Below are 19,698 nucleotides of genomic sequence, written 5' to 3'. Positions count from 1 at the left end.
AGACAACTTCATTTTCTAAAACTAAATATAATTAGTCGGGTGGCATTGTTTTACATTTTTATAATCTCATTAATATCTGGCTTAATAGAAGACAGATGCATTCTTATATCTGCTTTTGTGTTAAATCTTATTTGTGCTGAGGCCTAGCAGCTTTACCCACCATTGATTTAGTAATATTATGAAAATAGTTTTGACCTCAGGGACTCAGTCAAAGGGTGTTGGGAATCCTAAGGAGGCCATGGCCACTCTTTGCAAATGCTCTTCTGTGGTGTTTCTTGGTGCCCTTCACAATGCCTCGTTTACTGCCTTGTATATGGTTGATAATTGTTTGCGTTTACAGTGATCTTTTTCAAATGTGAATCAATTTCTTTCTCTTACATAAAACCTCTTCTAGTACAGAGCTTCACACTGTGCTGAGAATCTCATCTCGCTATTCAGCCTACTAATCTGGCCCTCACTCACCTCTCTAGCTTTAACTTTCTCTAGTCGCCTACCACATTGACCTTTATTATTTATTGAACACACCACACTCCCTTCTAGCCTGGAGCTTTAGCTGTTTCCTCTGTCTAGATAGCTGTCTGCCTCATTTTTACTTGGCTGATGATTTCATTCAAGTTTTTGTAAAAAAGCCATTTTCTCAGGCAGATAGTTGCTGTCCACGCCCCCAGTCCAAATTACTACCTCCTCCCTGGTCCTTTCGCGTTACTCTGTTTTTTTTCCCTTGTGGCCTCTGTTGCAGTATGAAATGATCTTATTTATTATTTGTTTGCTTGTTTACTCTCTGCCTCCTCTTCTTTCCTCCCCCTTAAAATAACTCGACTGTAAGCTTACAAGAGCAGGCACTTGTTCCCCACTATATTCCCAGCACATAGAACAGGGCCTGGCACATAGTAGGTAGTCAGTAAATATTTGAAGAAATAAATGAAAGATGGATCTGTTCCTTATTAATGATGTTCCTCTGTCTTTTTATATTTTTACATGTGTGTGTGTCCTTGATTTTGTCAGTGGAAAGGGGAGACATCAGTGAAAGTCAGACTGTAGTACTTATACTGAAACAGCTTACAGAAATGTAGAATTGCAGAACTTTAAAAATTACAATGACGGTTTGAATACTCCAACTTCCTAATTATTTTTTGCAATATCCTGACAGATGGCTGTTTACCTGTTACTGGAATACTTCATTGATTAGGAGCTCTCTCAAGACAGCCCATTCTTTTATTCCTTTATTAATAGTACAAATGCTAAGGAAATTCTTCCATTTCACATATAATTTAGAATTTTAATAGTCCTGTTAGTTCTATTAGTAGGAAAGTTACATCCTATAGCAGTAATTTTACCTGGAATCATTGAATTTAAAGTTGCTAGAGACCTTACAAGTCATATAACTTCCTTCAGTTTACAAATGAGGAAGCAGATATCAGAAATGTTAATGGGCTTGCTAAACTCTGAAGTCAAGACAGAAATGGGACAAGGACCCAGGTTAGTGGGTACCACTTCATTATTCTTACCACTATACCACTCAGTGCACGAATATAAAGTTGTTTACCTGTTTCTGGTTTATTTTAGAAGTGTATCCAGGAACCTTCTCCAAATAATGCTACTTTGGGCACAAATACTGTTTCTTAATGACATAAATAAAAATTCATCAGACATCATTTGTTGGTACTATAGCTAAGTTTATGAAAGGTCAACTTAAGTATACTCCCTTTTAACTGTTATTGACATGTACTGTTTTATAGGCAGACCGTTACCAGAGTCTCCTCGAAGAACTGAAAATGAACAAGATACAACTGCAGCTTTTCCAACTATATCATAATGAGAAAAAAATCCATCTTCTGAACACTGAGTTAGAGCATGTGAATAGGGATTTGAGTATCACAAAAGAGTCTCTTTCTCATCATGAGAACATAGTTAAAACCAAGAAAAAGGAACATGGAATGCTAACTAGACAACTACAACAAACAGAAAAAGAATTAAAGTGAGTTTTAAAAAATAGATATTAACAGTTGGATTTTATATAGTTTGATAGAGAAAATAAAAATATAAGTGACACTTTGGAAGATGATTTTTTAAATAAACTTTTTACTTTGGAATATTTTAGATATACAGAAAAATTATAAAAATATTACAGAGAGTTCTCATATTCCTCACACTCAATTTCTCCTACTAATACCATCTTACATTATTAGTATGATACATTTGTCAGAATTAATGGACCAGTATTGATACATTACTATTAATTAAAGTCCATCCTTTATTCATATTTTTATAATATTTGCCTAATGTACTTTTTGTGATCCAGAGTACCATATTACATTTAGTCATCATGTCTCCAAAGTCTCCTCTTGGCTGTGACAGTTTCTCAAGACTTTTCTCATTTTTGATGACTTTGACAGTTTTGGGGAGTATTGACCAGGTATTTTGTAGAGTGTCCCTTGGTTGCAATTTCTCTGATAGTTTTCTCATAATTAGACAGGGTTTGTGGGTTTTGGAGAGGAAGACCATTACCAAGACCATTTTAACAAGAGGTAAAATGCCATTCTCATCACAGTGTATCAGGGATGTCAATGTAGCATATATATTATGTGACATATCATCTATCTAACATAGCAACATGATGTCACTGTTGATGTTGACCTTTGCTTCCTTATCTATAACCTCCTATTCCAACAGTGAGAAACCTGGCTTCCACAGTCTGCCATCCATTTGCTTAATTGTTCAATTCCGGTAATCATATATGACAATATCAGAATTGTTCACACATACTCTCATGGGAACTATCTCTGCCAACTAGAGTACAATGCTTATGTGTAGCTCCTTTTTCTTTTAGGTTTATAGACTCCACTCATTTCCAAAGTTACTTAGGTTAGCACCTTTTCCCTCTACCTCCTTAAGTAAGATTGTTTCATACATTTGTAATAGAATTAGATTCTTTTGTCACATTTTGTATTGCATTTAGGATCCCTTGGCCTCCTAAGTGATTTTTTAAAATTTGCATACGTTGATGTTCACTTTTGGTGCTGTAAAGTTCTGTAGGTTTTGACAAATGCTGATGTCATGTGTCCGCCATTATAGCATCATACAGAGTAGTTTACCACTCTTAAAAAATTCCCCTATGCTTCACCTGTTCAATCCTCGCCCCCAACCTCTGGCAACCACTGATCTGCTTGCAGTCTCTGAAAGTCAATTTTTAGAATTTATTTTTAAATGTATGATTTGATCAAAAGAACATTTTCCCTTTGTATATTATAAAGTTTAATTTCCTTTAAAGCAAACTTTATTTTTCTTTTTAGATCTCTTGAAGCACTTTTAAATCAGAAGAGACCTCAGTATATTAAAGCCAAAGAAAACACTTCTTACCACCTCAAGAAATTAGATCTGGCTAAGAAATCAATAAAGGACAGTGAAAAACAATGTTCTAAACAGGAAGATGACATAAAAGCCCTGGAGACAGAGCTGGTTGATTTAGATGGTGCATGGAGAAGTTTTGAAAAGCAGATTGAGGAGGAAATCTTACGTAAAGGGCGAGACATTGAACTAGAAGCCAGTCAGGTGAAAAAGTCAATATATGGGAAATCTTCTGTTTCTATTGTTTCAGCTGCTCCTTTTAGTTTGAAAAAAATTAGAGTGACCTCTGTTTCTGATATTTTAAGAGATTGTCTTTAGAATCTGAATTATGTGGATTTAAATATTCAGCTTGTATACAGAATCTAAATTTAATCTTTAGGCTATTTTTCTAAGAATAGATGCCATTATAACATTTATGAGTTAAAGTCATAGAAAATACTTCAACAAAATTATATGGTATTGTTTTGTAATAAAAGTTAGATAGTTGTATTATGTTTTTAAGGTAATCATTTTTTTGTCTCATGAATATTATAAAAACTTGAGAGTCAGATATATTTGGCTTTGAAGAAACATAATCGCTTAATTGACAGGAGGGAAATTATTACTTAAGGTGATTTAAAACGTTAAGTGATGAATTAATATCCGTTTTACTATTTAAGATTTAATTGTAATAAATTGATAGACATCCAAAAATTTGTAATTCAGAGTTTTTAAACATTCTCTTAATTAAATTTTATCATTTATCTCTTCCTTTTCTTTTTTTTTTGTGGCAAAGATTGGTGAGAAAGATTGGCCCTGAGTTAACATCTGTTGCCAATCTTCCTCTTTTTGCCTGTGGAAGATTGTCCCTGAGCTAACATGTGTGCCAGTCTTCCTCCATTTTGTATGTGGGATGCCACCACAGTATGGCTTGATGAGCATTGTGTAGGTCCACGCCTGAGGATCCAAACCTGTGAACCCTGGCCTGCTGAAGCAGAGTGTGTAAACTTAACCACTACGCCACCAGGCCGGCCCCTCTCTCATTATTTTTATGATAATCTTATATCACAATATATATACTAAAATAATTGTGACTATATAAATAGAAAAACTACATAATTTTCTCTGAACTCCTCTTGCTTTTGGACTGTTAATGCGTTTCAATCCCCTTTCTTTTTTAAGAATTTCTTACAGAGACCTTATAGAGTTGGTTTTGAATACCTTATTGATCTATCTAAATAAACGGTTTTAAATAAGATGTTCATTTTGTGTTCACATTATCTTAGCTGTAGAATATAGCCAATTATGATGTAATTTATATAAAATGTACTTTTGATAAGTTTATTCATCTTTTAGTAAAGGCTGTCATATAAAGAATTTCGTCTCATGCTTCTTAAGAGAGTTAGCAATGTTTAAATCCTCTTTATATAGCTGGATCGTTATAAGGAACTTAAGGAACAAGTAAGAAGGAAAGTGGCTATAATGACCCAACAACTGAAAAAACTGCAGTGGGAACAGAAGGCTGATGAAGAAAGACTGGCATTTGAAAAGAGGAGGCACAAAGAAGTTCAGGTACCTTGGTTTGTATCGTAATGATTTAGAATTATTTTCAGTAAAATTTTGTTTCCCCTCTGTATTAGCTTTTAAATATGTAAGTGGATTTTCATCAGACATAAGCAATTAACAAAAAAATTTTGGATTACCTATTGCGCCACTTAGTATCATTTAGGTGCTCTTTCATCGTCTAAGATATAAATAGACAGTGCCTTCATTCATGTATTCAATAAGCATTTTCTGTGCATTTACAGAGTGATAGGCATGGGCAGGTGATACAGTCTCTGTTCTTACATGTATTTTAGTCCGGGGGGTTGGAGGGAGGATAGACAAAGGAAAAAAACAAATGAATATATCAACAGACATGAGCGCAAAGTCTTTTGGAAAGGACATAGACTGAGAGGAGCTTGATAGCCTACATGGGAAATTACCACCAAGACTTCGTAGTGTTTTGCCTGAGCGTAAGGCAGACCTGGCTCCCAGCCCGTCTTGTTCTCTCACTGACCTGTGTAATCTAGGTAAACAACTAATTTAACTTCTCTGGGCTTTGATCTCTTCATTTGTACAATGAGGATAGCTATGTCTACCTCATAGTGATGGGCAGGTTGAATAAGGTGAAAGTGAGTGTGATAATAGACCAAGCATCTGGTGTTTCCCTTTCATGTCCATGACCTTCTTTTCTAAAGACTGAGAATTGGGCTGTAAAATAATTATTATTGCACATTCGGCAGTAATATCAAATTATCATATTGTGGAGTCTATGGGCCATTCTGAAAATGTGACCACCATTTCTAATAAGAATTGTAAGGGGAAATTGTTCTGAATTATATATATATTTGATTTATAAATGAATATTTGGAATTTAGAGGAAAAAATGTTTATTGATTACTTTGCTAGGCACTTTACATTTGCTAGACTCCTTTACATCTCACAGCAATACTGTAGGGGCAGTCAGTCATACACTTCATCTGAGGTACAGATGAAGGAACTGAGGGCTGGGATTTCAAAATGAAATCTCTCTCTAGAAACGGATCTGACATTTTCCAGGAATAACAACAATAATATCACTATAATGTAGTGTTTATTTGTACATACCTGTATATACCATGTTTACAGCACTGTTGTAAACCCAATTAATCCTCAAACAACCTTATGAGTAGATATTAATATTGTTATGTTCTCATCCTGGTTGTTTCTCTGTTCTACTTTCTGCCTTGGTGATCAATAATCTCATAGCTTTGAACTATCCATCTGCTGATGACTCCCAAATTTGTATTTCTAGCTCAGACCTTCTAAACTCCAACCTTGTGTATTCAGCTGCTTCCTCAGCATCTGCATTCTGGATGTTGAATAGACATCTCAAACTTAAGTCCCAAACAAAACTTTTGATCTTCACACCCAAATGTGCCCCATGCACAGTCTGTCCCATCTCAGGTGATGACAATTTAATTTACTGGTTGCTCAGGCCAGAAACCTTAGAGGCGATCTTTGACTCTTTTAGGAAATTCTGTTGGCTCCATCTTCAAAATAATACCAAAAATCTGATCACTTCTCTCCTCTTCTACTGCTATCACCCTGGTCCAAGTCACCAACCTATTTGTTTAGAGCACTGTAGTATCCTACTGAGTTTCCCTGCTCCCACTTTTGTCTCTCCACAATAGTCTGAGCACAGCAGCCAAAGTGATGCTTTTATCTAAGTCAGATCTTGAAACGTGTTCTTTTTGAAGTCTGCCAGTGGCTCCTCATCGCACAGAAAGTTTAAGTCAAAGTCCTTGAGTGCCCTACGTGGACCTGCCTGATCTGCTTTCTCCTCCCACCTCAATTTACATCTCAAACCTCCTCCTTTTCTATTCTCCCTCTTGTTCTCTGTGGTCTAGCTGTACTGGCCTTCTGGAACACATCAGACATATTTCTGCCTTAGGGCCTTTGCACTGGTTATTCCTCTGCCTGGAACATGCTTTCCCTACATTTCTTCATTTTTAACTCCCTCACTTCCTGCAAGTCTTTGTTCAAATGTTGCCTTCTCAATGAGGCCTACCCTGACTACCCTACTTAAAATTTTAGTCCCCACTGCACTTCTGCTCCCCTTACCATGGCTCTGTTTTCCCCGTGGCGTTTATCTCCTGACATACGATTTAATTTACTTACTGTAGTTGTCTGCCTTCTCCCTCTAGAACGTGAACTCCACATGAGCAGGGATGTTTGTCTGATTTGTTCACTGATGCCTCCCACACTCTTAGAATAGTTCTTTATCTAGAGCAGATAATCAATAACTATTTGTTGAATTAATGAATTTACAGATGAAGGAATTGAGGCACAAGATGGTTAAGTTAACTTGACTAAACTACTGAGTGAAGGAATTGGGATTTGATTCCAAACACTTTGTCTCTAGAATGAATCTTCTTAACCCCTATACTGTACTGCCCCTCATTTTAGTCTCTGATTTGGCAGATGAACAAAAACAAATATGAAAGGTGGAGTATATGATGATCTGGTAAGTAGAGGAGAGGACATTTTGTGGAGGGAGAAAAACAAATGCAGTAACAGCAGTAATTACTTTTACAACACTTGTATAATTTGTATCATTTTATACATATTTATGTATAATTATATATGTATAATATGTATAATTATAAAATTATACACTGATTTCTATGAATACTTGTTGCACATTTTTGCCTTTGTGCATGCTAATTTTGGAAAAATTTACTTATCTTTACATGTTAAATTCTGTAGTTACCCAGACCACAAAGGCTTCCCTGGCCCTTCTTTTCTCCCTTCCCCACCACAAAAAACCCCTGAAAATTCTTCCTCATCTAATCACTCTTTTTTCTTAATCTGTATCTATCTAAAGGCTTTTATCAGATTGGAGAAAATGTAGTTAATTGGTATAGCTCTACTAGACTGGAAGCTTCTTAAAGGCAGGATTCATAATAGTGTCCACTGTAAACCTTGTTCTTAGTAGATGTCAGTAAGTGTTGGTTGAATTGCTGTTGTCTTTTGAATACAAAAACGCTGATAGAGAAAGACCTAATGTGTCAGAGTGGAGAGAAATGGAGGAATCTGTACCTATATTCAGTTCCCCACAGGACTAGTGACTCCCTTCCCGGACAGGAGGGGCTATAACTTTCCACTGATCCCAAGATCGCTGCACAGTGTTTGTTTTCCCAGACAACTAGCATGATCAGCTGGCATCTCATATCTGGAATATCTGGTACCAAGGCAATCTGATTACTCACCATTATGTGTCCAGCAGTGCACCCAGGCCCTGACACACCTCCCTTTGGGATGATGAGAGGAAAGAGGACCTTCTCTCTTCTTGATCCTGGTCTTTTACATTTTCTCCAGTAAAGCCTATTCTTTGACCTGAGCCATGTCTGGAGTTTGTTCTGAGCCCCTTGCATAACTGGTGGTGACCCCGAAGAGACCTACCGGGCATGTTAAGTAATGATGACAAAGGGGCCCATCTGGCACGACACAAGCCCTGGGTGTGGCCACAGTAAAGGCAGAGGCAGGTGTTCCCACTTAACTTAACTTGCTATTCCTCCTTAACTAATCTTGTTTTTTCCTCTTTGAATAGAATTCTTCAGTGAGATAATAGAATTTCAATATGGGGACTCTAATTTCAAAATGTGTGAGTTTCTTCAGAAAAGGAACTATGTCTTGCTTATTTTGTAACTCTGGCCCCTAGCACAGTAGATGTTTGTTCAGTGAATTTGTGTGATAAATGACTAAAATGAGATAGTTATCCTCATGGAATATGTTGGTCATTTTCCACTTGAAAACTATGGTATTTCTTCTCTCCTGCTGTTGTATACTGAAAAAGAATTATGGTTTTTACTTTTGTACACAAATTTTGTAAATTTTTGGTTTTAGATCACTTAGTTAATGGAGTAAGACAGATTAATCTTGCTATGGTGCACAGGATGAATTAGACAAGGGAAAGGTTAAAGACATCAAGCCAATTGGAGACTACTGCAGTACTTGGATTTAGCAATAAAGTGAATGGAGCAAGACTTTTGTGAAGTGCTTCTCCCACAAGCCTAAAGTTGCCTTATAGGTTCCTAAACTATTATGGCACACAGCCGCTCCACTGAAATTACTTATTTAATTGTCTCTCCCACCAGATCTTAGTCCTTGAGGGCAGGGACTCAGGCCTGTTCAGTATTATTTCTCTAGTTCCTAGCACATAGTAGCCAGTGAATAAATATTTATTGAATGAATTCATTTGAGGGACAGATAAGAACTATGTATAGGTATTTGAAAATAATCCTCTGGGAGTTTGACATTACCGGAATAAACTTGCTGGAGATCACTTAAATTGTGGAGCCAGGATTTGAACCCTGATTCTTGTAACCTCAAAGCTCTATACCATACTGCCTTTTGAAAATTAAAATTTCCTCTTATGAGTATTTTTATATAGTTATATTTGATACATTTCAAATTTAGAACTTAACGATACTATAGTAAGTTGTAGGTATATAGTGAAAAATGATCAGTTTTGTTTGTTTGGAGTTGCTGTAATTGATTTTAAGTTTCATTTTTTGTTTTAGGAAAATCTAAAACAAGTAAAAGAACAAATAGAAGATCATAAAAAACGAATAGAGAAATTGGAGGAGTATACAAAAACATGCATGTATGTATAGTAAAAAAATTCCTTGCAGAATATTTGTGGTATATTCATCAAGGGTCTGGTATATTTGTGGTATATTCGTCAAATGACTGCTTCCACTATATTATAATGTTCTTGCTCTTCATTGTTTTTCATTTCATTGTAGATAGTTAAAATTCATACTTAACCACATAAATAAATAAAATATTTAAGTTTTGAAAATATAAATGTTTACCAGCAGTGAAACTTAAAACTTTCTTTTGGTATTGATATTTTATAAGAAAAGCCATGTCATGAAAGCTAGTACGACCTAAGTATTCTACCAATAAGAATTTCTTTTTGATTGGCATTTACTGAATCATTAAGCTCATAATGATCGTTCTGATATATATAGTGATCTATCCTTATGTTTTTGGTATCTAGAAATATGTATCTTTTGAATCAACAATGAATGATCAAAATCTCTTTTGCCCATGTTTGGTGCTAGGTTTATTTTATTGTATCTTTCCTCATTTAAAATTGATAGAGCTCTATTTCATTCCCCTGCAATGCCAGACAAGAGTATGTTGTATCTTGTAAGTTGTAAATTTTGATTTTTCTTTTTGCTATATAATTTGTTGTTGTTATTGTTATGTAGGGATTGCTTGAAAGAGAAAAAACAGCAAGAGGAAACCCTAGTGGATGAAATTGAAAAAGCAAAATCAAGAATGTCTGAAGTTAATGAAGAGCTGAATTTTATTAGAAATGAATTGCAGAATGCTGGAATTGATAGCCATGAGGGAAAACGTCAGCAAAAGAGAGAAGAAGTTCTGGAACACCTTAAAAGACTTTACCCAGACTCTGTGGTAATTGGAAATTAATAATTAATTGAAACAAAAAGGCTAAGCTTTCTTATTTGGGATTAAAAATTACCATTATTAGGAAGCAAAAGCAAAATTATTCAGAAATATTTTGAGTTTTATGTTTGATAATTTATATTTAAAATATAATAGTAAATAATTAGAGTTAAATGTAAATAACTTCCAGTAGTGTCTATAGATAAGTAATTACTGGGGAGAAACATTGACATGGACACATTGCCCAGAAAGTCCAAGTTATCGCCAGTATCCCCAAAGGACATAGGTGCCGTGAAGTAGTCTGGTCCCCCCTAGACACAAAGCCTCAAATTTCATATTCTTCATGGTTTCAGTTTTTTAAAATATTTCCAGCAGATATCGTTGGTATACTTTTGAAACAATGAAATTTTATTCTCTAAATCTGACTGTGCATCTAGTATCGCTGGTGTATTTTGTTAGCCCCAGTACAGCAATATCTAACCTGTTGCTTGGGGTGTTAACTTCACAGAATTATTTCCTTTGGTATTAGGGTCTGGCATCTCACTCTCTTGCCACTAACACCAGTGTACACTGTGCAGTCTTTATTTTATGAAGGCGTATTTTCAGCATTTGTCACTGTTAATCACTTGCACTTTTTGAAACACCTGTCCGCTGGCCTCCATGATACCATGCTTTCATGATTTTCCCCTTTCTTTCTGGCCACCTCATCTTACTCTCCTTTACATCATCTTTTTGACTTCTGACTCTTAAATTTGGTCTTGACCTCTAAATAATGATGGAGCAGTAAGGCTGGATCATAGAATCCTTCCCCCAGTAGCAGACAAAATGACAAAAACTAGTAAAAAACTAGTTCAACAACAAAACAAAGAAAAGGGCTCATACATCTAATGCCGTAAACTTGAGAAAATGTTAATAGTCTAGGACTTTTTTAAAAGATTGAAATATAGCATTGCTTGTTCTTAATTCTGCAGTAGGCAAACTGATAAATTGCTTAATTCCTGAGAAGTCTTACCTAATATCCTGTAATCAATCAAGAAGCAAGCTCATATGTATTTATTTCTTTTTCAGTAAAAAAATCTAATGAATCAGGGAACATGAAGCTCTGATGCTCTTAGATGGAAGTGAAGGCTCTAGGGCTTCTCATTAAATTGAGAGGCCAGTTCAAAGCCCTCTCCCCAAAATGGGATTTATCCTTCTCCCCTAAGGTAGAGGAAGCTTGATATGGGATATTTAATTAAAAGCTCAGAAGAAAAAGCAAAACTCAGGTGTTCAAACAAGCATCCAGAGCCTTAGCTCAGCTCTGACTTACCCCTGCCCTCCAAGCCCTTGGGTGGTAGGAGATAGATCAGAAAATACTTAGAAGACAGAACAGAAAATGCTTGTCTGTTAAACTGTTGCTCAGAGGAGATAACCGTCTGAGTTTTAGGTGAGGCAATCAAAACAAGCTATCCACCACAGCAAATAAAAGGTCTACAGAGCTGTTCACATTAAACATAAGCACGGTGAAAAGAATTGATATGGCAGCTGTAGGTACATATAATAATAAAGAGAAAGAATAAGTTAGAAAGCATTTATCTTAGTCTGGAAGAAGGTTACAGAACAAAATCCCCCATAAGTGTTTTATGCTATGGACAGTTTAATAAGAGCTTGAATTCATAAAACCAGATTCAAATATGAGCTAAAACAGAATAAAATAAAAAGGAAAATATAGAGCTAAGATAACAAATCAAGGGGCCAGCCCCGTGGCATAGTGGTTAAGTTTGCACACACTGCTGTGGATGCCCAATATTCATGGGTTTGGATCTCAGGCACAGACCTACACATCGCTCATCAAGCCATGCTGTGGTGGGATCCTGTATACAAAAGAGAGGAAGACTGGCACACATCTTAGCTCAGGGACAATCTTCCTCACCACAAAAAAAAGAAAGAAAGAAAACAAATCAAGAACATACATTATTACTGAGCTAATAAATGAATTTCAAGTAGCAAGGAATACGTGACACAGCTGAAAATGAAATTACTGACCTAGAAGTAAGGCTTGACTTAATCATGGGTGAATGGTGAAGTGAAAAACAAAAAGCAAGATAATAAATATTAAAGACAATGATGATCTATCATAAAGAAATTGGTATTCCTGAAGTAGAACCAAGCAAATGAACACAGAGTCTGAAGATATAAAATTGAATCTTCAGATATTCTAGGGAACATTGCTACAGGACAGTTGACATACTGACATTTTCTAGGAAACTTTTTGAACTTCAGTCTAATTAATTCTTGACCATTCTTCAGATCTCAGCTCGAATAACACTTCTTCGTAGGAAGCCTTCCGTGACTTCTCAGGTCAACCTGGTCCCTGTTATATACTCTCAGAGCACTGTGTGCTTTATCACAGTGTCTATTATAACTTTATTTTGTACATACTATAATTATTATTTCTGTCTTTCTTCCCTACTAGTTCTGTCAGGTCACAGAGTATCTTTTTTGTTCAGTAATCTTTACTCAGTTTCTAGCTCAGTGCCTGCATGTAGCAGGAGTCTCATGGATTCTTATTTAATAAATAAAGGAATGGATGAATACTGTTTAATTACTGTAGCTTTGTAAGATATTCTAATACTTTGATAAGGCTAGTCCCCCTCCTCATTACTCTTTTTAAATGAAGTGTGACACACCTAAATGGATATTTCATAATGAAACTTATGTCCATTTGAATGAGACTGTTGAATTATGATATTTATAGTCTTGTAAAATTAGTTTTTGGTCTCTGCTGCCTTGTTGTTAGAAAACAATGAATTGTATGTTCCTCGCTAATGTATTTCTTTTTCTCTCATTTTTTGGAACCTGCTAAGTTTGGAAGACTACTTGACCTGTGTCATCCTATTCATAAGAAATACCAGCTGGCTGTTACTAAACTTTTTGGTCGGTACATGGTTGCCATTGTTGTAGCGTCTGAAAAGGTAGCAAGAGATTGTATTCGATTTCTGAAGGAGGAAAGAGCTGAACCTGAGACATTCCTTGCTCTAGATTACCTTGATGTAAGAAATTTGTAATGTTTACTGTTTAGAAGTGATAAGATCTTGTCTTTTAAAGTATGTTTTTATTGCCTAAAACTATGGTAGTGATTGAAAAAAATCATAGCTTGGATGCCAGTTAGTCGTTTATTCAAATGGCTGGTGTTAATACAGTGGCAGGCAAAGAATAATATCAAGTGGGTGCTGTCTTTCTTGACTTCATGTCATTTCTTCCTAATCTAGTTTTGCCGTAAGTCTACCTTGATGACTTTCAGGACATTGCTCCAGCAGTGCACCTCTCTGCCAACTAGCTGGCAGTTTATTTTGTTCTATAGCAACATATAGGAGATGGAGGAGACATGTAGTCTGTCGGTGAGATGCCACCCCAGAGTCTCAGCTGTAAATATATGATCCAGCAAATATGTGTCAGCTCTTTATGGAGCAGGCTACATTTTGAGCCTTGAGATAGGTATTGAGAGGTCTTAGAGTATTCAGAATCTAAATTCCTGAGGCATGAACTCTGTCATTATCACAATTGATATCCTTCAGTGATTTTTTAATTGCCTCTTAAAGAAAATGTTCTCCTTGGTCCAGCTGTCAAGACCCTAAACTGCAGGCAGGTTGTATAGTGGTTAAGAGCACATGCCTCACAGTTAGACTGACCTGAGTTTGAGTCTCAGCCCCATTTCCAATTAGTTCTCACTAATTTGTTCTCAGTTTTTCTGAGCTTCAGTTTCTTCATCTGTGAAGTGGAGGAATTAGTCCTTACCTTATTGGTTTATTGCAAGGAGTCATTACATGTAGAGCACCTAGCACAGTGCCTGGTACAGAGGAGGGGCTCAGCAAACACTAGCTGGGTACTAATGGTCCGGACTTGCCTTTTGTACTTCCATACTTTTGCCTATACCCGCTGCCCACTAAAACTACTTAACCTAATTCATTTGCCTATTAAAATCCTGTTTTACTTATTTCATGCTTAAGATTTTTTCAAGGCACACCTATTTTTTAAGAATCTAATCTAATACAGAAGTGTATGAAATATAAAGGAAATGCTCCTACCCCTTCTCAATGCCCAATTCCTTAATCGTATCTACTTTAGATTGCTTCCATACCTACAAATTTACATAAATATATACTCCCAGTTATGTATATGTACACACATTTTGGTTGTATATAGAGCTCCTGCTTTTTTTTATTTTACAAAAATAAGATCATACTTGCTGTTTTTCAATAATGCATTGCAGACACTTTTTTGATCTATTTATAGACCTAACGTAAAAGTCATGTCAAAGAAGGTCTGAAGGCTTTCCTGATCATTTAAGCCTAAAATGATTTTTTGAGTTCCATAATGTTATGTTATTCTTTTGACACATATGTAAATAGATTTTGTCTCCTACTAGATTTTATGATTTTGAGAACATGGAGCACTTCTCATGCATTGCTTTGTCCCAACTAGTGACAGAGTTGAATCAGGAAATTGGATCTTCTGGCTTTTGATGAAGTGTACTTTTTAAAAATATTACATGAGCCAATGGTGGGATATAGTTCATCAGGTTCTTGTCAAACTTTTATTGTATATAAGTGCATACTATTAATCTCTTGCCGTCACACATATTTTTTTTGAGAAAGAATGTACTGAGTAACTGATTTTCATTTTAATCTGTCTAATGTATCAAGTATTTTTTAAACCTTTTAGATCAAGCCAATCAATGAAAGATTAAGGGAGATTAAAGGCTGTAAGATGATGATAGATGTCATAAAGACTCAGTTTCCTCAGCTGAAGAAAGTAATTCAGTTCGTGTGTGGGAATGGCCTTGTCTGTGAGACTGTGGAAGAAGCAAGGCATATTGCATTCAATGGACCTGAAAGACGGAAAGTAAGAGGCTTAGATTGCACTTTTGGATAATTTGAAGCTGTATTTAGAAAACTAACATATCACACACACACAATTATTTATATATGCTTTTTAAAATGTTCCCTTTTATAAGGAAAACTTAGATAGAATCTAAGATGGTTATGACTTCAGTAGTTTTTATAATGTTCAGTTGAGTTTTCAAAATATTAACTTCTGTAGCATTTTCCAATATCATAAATTATATTTTGGAAATTAGATTTATTGTCATAAGAGCCTTAAGCAGTTAATTTTTTTTTTCACTTTATATGCAATACATGTCCTTGCTGAATCTCAGATTTTCCCTGTGTTTGCATATGTAATACATATGTTTCTGAATACTAGGAAAGACTTTAGGTGCTTATTTTACATTCTGGGTTAATTTTTCCATAGGTTAATGGAGATACTAACTGTCTTTTTATATATTCAAGGTTTTAACACATTTGAACTTATAGAAATAGCACAATTGAAATGAGGATACTGACTACTAATCTCTTGAGGGAATAATTTTGGTTTTGAACATAAATGCTATTTTACTCTCAGTTGAATAGAGTTTGTATTTAGTTCAGCAATGTTAAATTCCTCAAAATACCTAATAAAGTTTTTTTTTAGCTACATTTATAGTGAAGTGTTACATAGTGCCTAGGGGCATAAGCTATGAAGTAAGACCAGTGATGCTACTTAGTGATTAATTATGTAACTTCAGGCAAGTTTCTAAGCCTTTAATTGTAGTTTTATCATCTAAAATTAGGGAAATAATAGTACCTATTTCATAAGTTATAAGAATTAAATTACATAATAACATGCAAAATCTGTTATAGTGCCTAGCAAATAGCTCTCAAAAAGTGGTATTCATTTTTTTGTTTACTAATCAATTAACACATTTGATCTTGAATGTCTAGAATTGCACTTAACACAAAATAGGCTATTTTTATGAAAGGTAGGAATTTTCAGTGTTAAATGTATTGACTTGTGTAATATGATTAACTGCTCATACATTTTAGGACTTTTGTCAATAATAATCTTAATGATAATGCAGTCACTGTCTGAGTAATCACCATCATTGATTTCTACATATTAAATTTAAGCAGGTGCAGGCTCAGCTCTATGGCAGAGTGGTTAAAGTCTGTGTGCTTTGCTTTGGTGGCCTGGGTTCACAGATTTGGATCCCGGATGCAGACCTACTCCACTCACCAGCCATGCTGTAAGAGGCGTCCTGCATACAAAAAAATAGAGGAGGATTGGCACAGATGTTAGCTCAGGGCTAATCTTCCTCAAACGAAAAAAAGAGGAGGATTGGCAGCAGATGTAGCTCAGGGCAGATTGTCCTGAGCAAAAAAAAAAAGAAAAAGAAATTAAACAGGAGTAATAAGTGAGCTACTAAGGTATCTTATTTTGCTACCTAATTATGCTAAAGTTGACTTTTGTATATTTCTAAAAGATATTTTATAAAATTGATTTTTGAAGTTTTGTGTGGTCAATTTAAAGAAGTCACATGAAGATAAGACTATTTATTTCTTCCTTCAATCAACATATGTTTATGATTTATATCTTGTTCACAGTAACATGCCTTACCCCTTTAGGCTGTATCTTGTTCTTACCATCATTTCAAAATTTTAATGAGCTTTATTTGTCTTACTTGTATCTTAAGGTATACTCCACGGACTTTTATCTCCTTCCTGTTATTATTATTCCACTTAAAGAATTTTCTCTGTGTTTTAGGATACGTAAAACATTTAGATAGATGTCACATTTTCACAGAATCATCTTTTGTCTTCAATTTGTGCTTTTGATTTTCTGTGGACTTGATATCTTTCCATAGACTTGATAGCATGTTCTAGAATTTTCTTTATTCAAACACTGCAAGTGATGTCACAAAATGATATATTGGTTAGTTAATAAGCTACATACAGTATGTATAAACTACATAGTATAAGTTATAGCAATTCTGGCTATAGTTTGGTCATCAAGATTTTTATGATAACTCAATTTTTAAATATTTTTGTAACAAAATTTTAAAACCTGGAATCTCTTTAAACACATGTGATTATTCCATCCATTTCCCTTGACCAGAGAAACAACAATTATTTGCTTCTTTTTCCCATAGACTGTATGGTGTTACTACAAAACATATATAGAAAGATCTGTTTATGCTCTGCCCTTTTGCTATGGTGTAGGAAAAAACAGACCCAGAAAAATGTCATTAACTAGCTGGATAATTTGTGAAAAGATCGTTTTTCCAAAAATTACCCACATTAAACAAGAGAAAGTGAAAATGCAGAGTACAGTAAGTTGGAAAAATTGGATACCATCTGGAATAAATATAGTTGAATCTAAACTTCATACCTTATATCAGAATATATTCCAGATGGATTAGAAATGTAAATGTAAAAGTGAAACTTTAAGGGTACTAAGAAAAACCATGGGAAATTTTTTCTCAGAGATAGTGAGGCCTTTCCAATGTGACAAAAATCCCAAAAGCTGTAAGAGATGGGTAAATTAATATAAACATAAAAATTTGTGCATGGCAAAAGCCAGCATAAGCAAAATCCAAAGACACAGCAAACCAGGGAAAATATTTGCAACTCAGAGTGAAGAGAAAATTTTCCTACAAATCAATAAGGAAAAGAACAAAAATAAAGTGGAAAAATGGACAAAAGATTTGAATAAACTTATTTTCATAAAAGGAAATATAATTATTCATAAATATGAATGCTTATCTTCACTTAAAATATGGGAGATGCCCGTTAACTATCGTGAAATTGGCCATGTGCAGGCTGCAGTTGGGAAAGCACCATCACTCTGAGGGGCGTGTTGAAGAGGGTTTCCCAGTCCCAAGTCAGGGAAACGGTACTCTTTTTTGTTTGTTTGTTTTTTGAGGAAGATTAGCCCTGAGCTATCTACTGCCAGTCCTCCTCGTTTTGCTGAGGAAGCCTGGCCCTGAGCTAATATCTGTGCCCATCTTCCTCCACTTTATATGGGGGACGCCTACCACAGCATGGCGTGCCAAGTGGTGCCATGTCTGCACCCAGGATCTGAACCAGCGAACCCTGGGCCGCTGAGAAGCAGAATGTGCACACTTAACCACTGCGCCACTGGGCTGGCCCCAGGAGGAGGTACTCTTAAAGCCCTGCACCGCACCCACAGGAAGCTGCTTTAATGGTTAGGCCTACTTGGTACCAGGCTCTTAGCTGGGAAGGACTTTGAAGACCATTCGGTTCAACTTCTAACTTGCAGATGTGGAAACTGAAGCCCAGAGAGGGTATGCAACTTGTCCAAGGTTCCACAGCCAGTTGCATTTAAAAACAGTATGAATAGAGTAGTGACATCAGCACATTATGGTGGAGTGAGCTCTTCCCTTAGACTCTCCCTGCTAAGATCCAATGAAAAGGACACTCATAAACCAACAGAGGACATTCGCACAATGCAATAGATGTCTGAGAGATCCATGCAGCCATACGTCTGAAGGTGGAGGTGCTCAGCCCCCTGGGAGGCAGTGGAAGGAGGTAAGGGGATCTCCTTTCCCTCCCTGAACAGATGTAATCTAGGGCATGGGACCACATGTGGCTCTAAGAGGAGAGGGGAGAAAGAGCAACACTCTGCAGGAATGCTTCCTCTCTCAGAGTTGCCTCCCAACCCATGGGAAGGCTAAGCAATCACGGGGATGTCTTCACCAAGCCAAGCAGCCCAGGAAGGCAGACAGTGAGGACATAACAGAAGTGCCCCCAGGATCATACACGTGAAGGAAAGTGCCCCTCCCCCACCTGGCACACCAGCTTGACTGGTTGGCCAAAGCAAAGGACCACCAACAGAGCTCCTGTGTGCCTATATGTGTAAAACAGAGGCCAGTGGGCAAATGTAAATGGGCGCTGTTAGCACAGCTTCAAAAGGACAGGCACAGCTGCCAGGGATCACAACAGGCTCACAATACACAGCTCCCATCTCCTGCCCAGTGGCAGCAAGTGGAATCTGCAACCAAATACTACCACTATGCAACAACACAAATCCACCCCATCAAATAGTATGAAGAGGTATATTAATGCTCTAGACCATAAGGAAAATGACAAGTACCCAGAAATCAATCCTGAAGTCACAGAAATGTACAATCTAAGTGACAGGGAATTCAAAGTAGCTATCACAAAAACATGAGGAACCAGCCCCATGGCTGAGTGGTTAAAGTTCCTCACTCCACTTCAGCAGCCTGTGTTCACTTGTTCAGATCCCAGGCACGGACCTACTCCACTCATCAGCCATGCTGTGGAGGCATTCCATTTACAAAATAGAGGAAGATTGGCATAGATGTTAGCTCAGGTCTCATCTTCCTCAAGCAAAAAAAGGGAAGATTGCCAACATATGTTAGCTCAGGGGGAATCTTCCTCACCATAAAAACCTCAAAACAACAAAACCCTCAAGGAGTTGCAAGAAAACTCAGAAAGATAGTTCAATGAAATCAGGAATAGGATTAATGAA

At 36.2% G+C, this 19,698-nt stretch overlaps 1 protein-coding gene across 3 annotated transcripts in view; it reads left to right on the top strand.

Moving 5' to 3' along the window:
- The window catches only part of SMC1B (structural maintenance of chromosomes 1B), a 76,883-nt gene that overhangs the window by 17,465 nt on the left and 39,720 nt on the right, over window positions 1-19,698 (top strand). For all 3 annotated transcript variants that reach the window (XR_011534780.1, XM_070600427.1, XM_008543171.2), the window contains 7 exons: window positions 1,740-1,978; window positions 3,294-3,552; window positions 4,759-4,899; window positions 9,435-9,517; window positions 10,131-10,338; window positions 13,176-13,361; window positions 15,034-15,213. Coding sequence is in view for 2 of the 3 variants with exons in the window: in XM_070600427.1 (XP_070456528.1) it covers window positions 1,740-1,978; window positions 3,294-3,552; window positions 4,759-4,899; window positions 9,435-9,517; window positions 10,131-10,338; window positions 13,176-13,361; window positions 15,034-15,213 (1,296 nt within the window). In the remaining variant the exon portion in view is untranslated. The remainder of the gene's footprint in view (window positions 1-1,739; window positions 1,979-3,293; window positions 3,553-4,758; window positions 4,900-9,434; window positions 9,518-10,130; window positions 10,339-13,175; window positions 13,362-15,033; window positions 15,214-19,698) is intronic.

This window comes from Equus przewalskii, chromosome 29 (genome assembly GCF_037783145.1).
Source record: "Equus przewalskii isolate Varuska chromosome 29, EquPr2, whole genome shotgun sequence".
Classification (NCBI taxonomy): domain Eukaryota; kingdom Metazoa; phylum Chordata; class Mammalia; order Perissodactyla; family Equidae; genus Equus; species Equus przewalskii.
The sequence above is the reverse complement of the archived record's forward strand: the minus strand, read 5'-3'. Positions and strand labels throughout refer to the sequence as shown.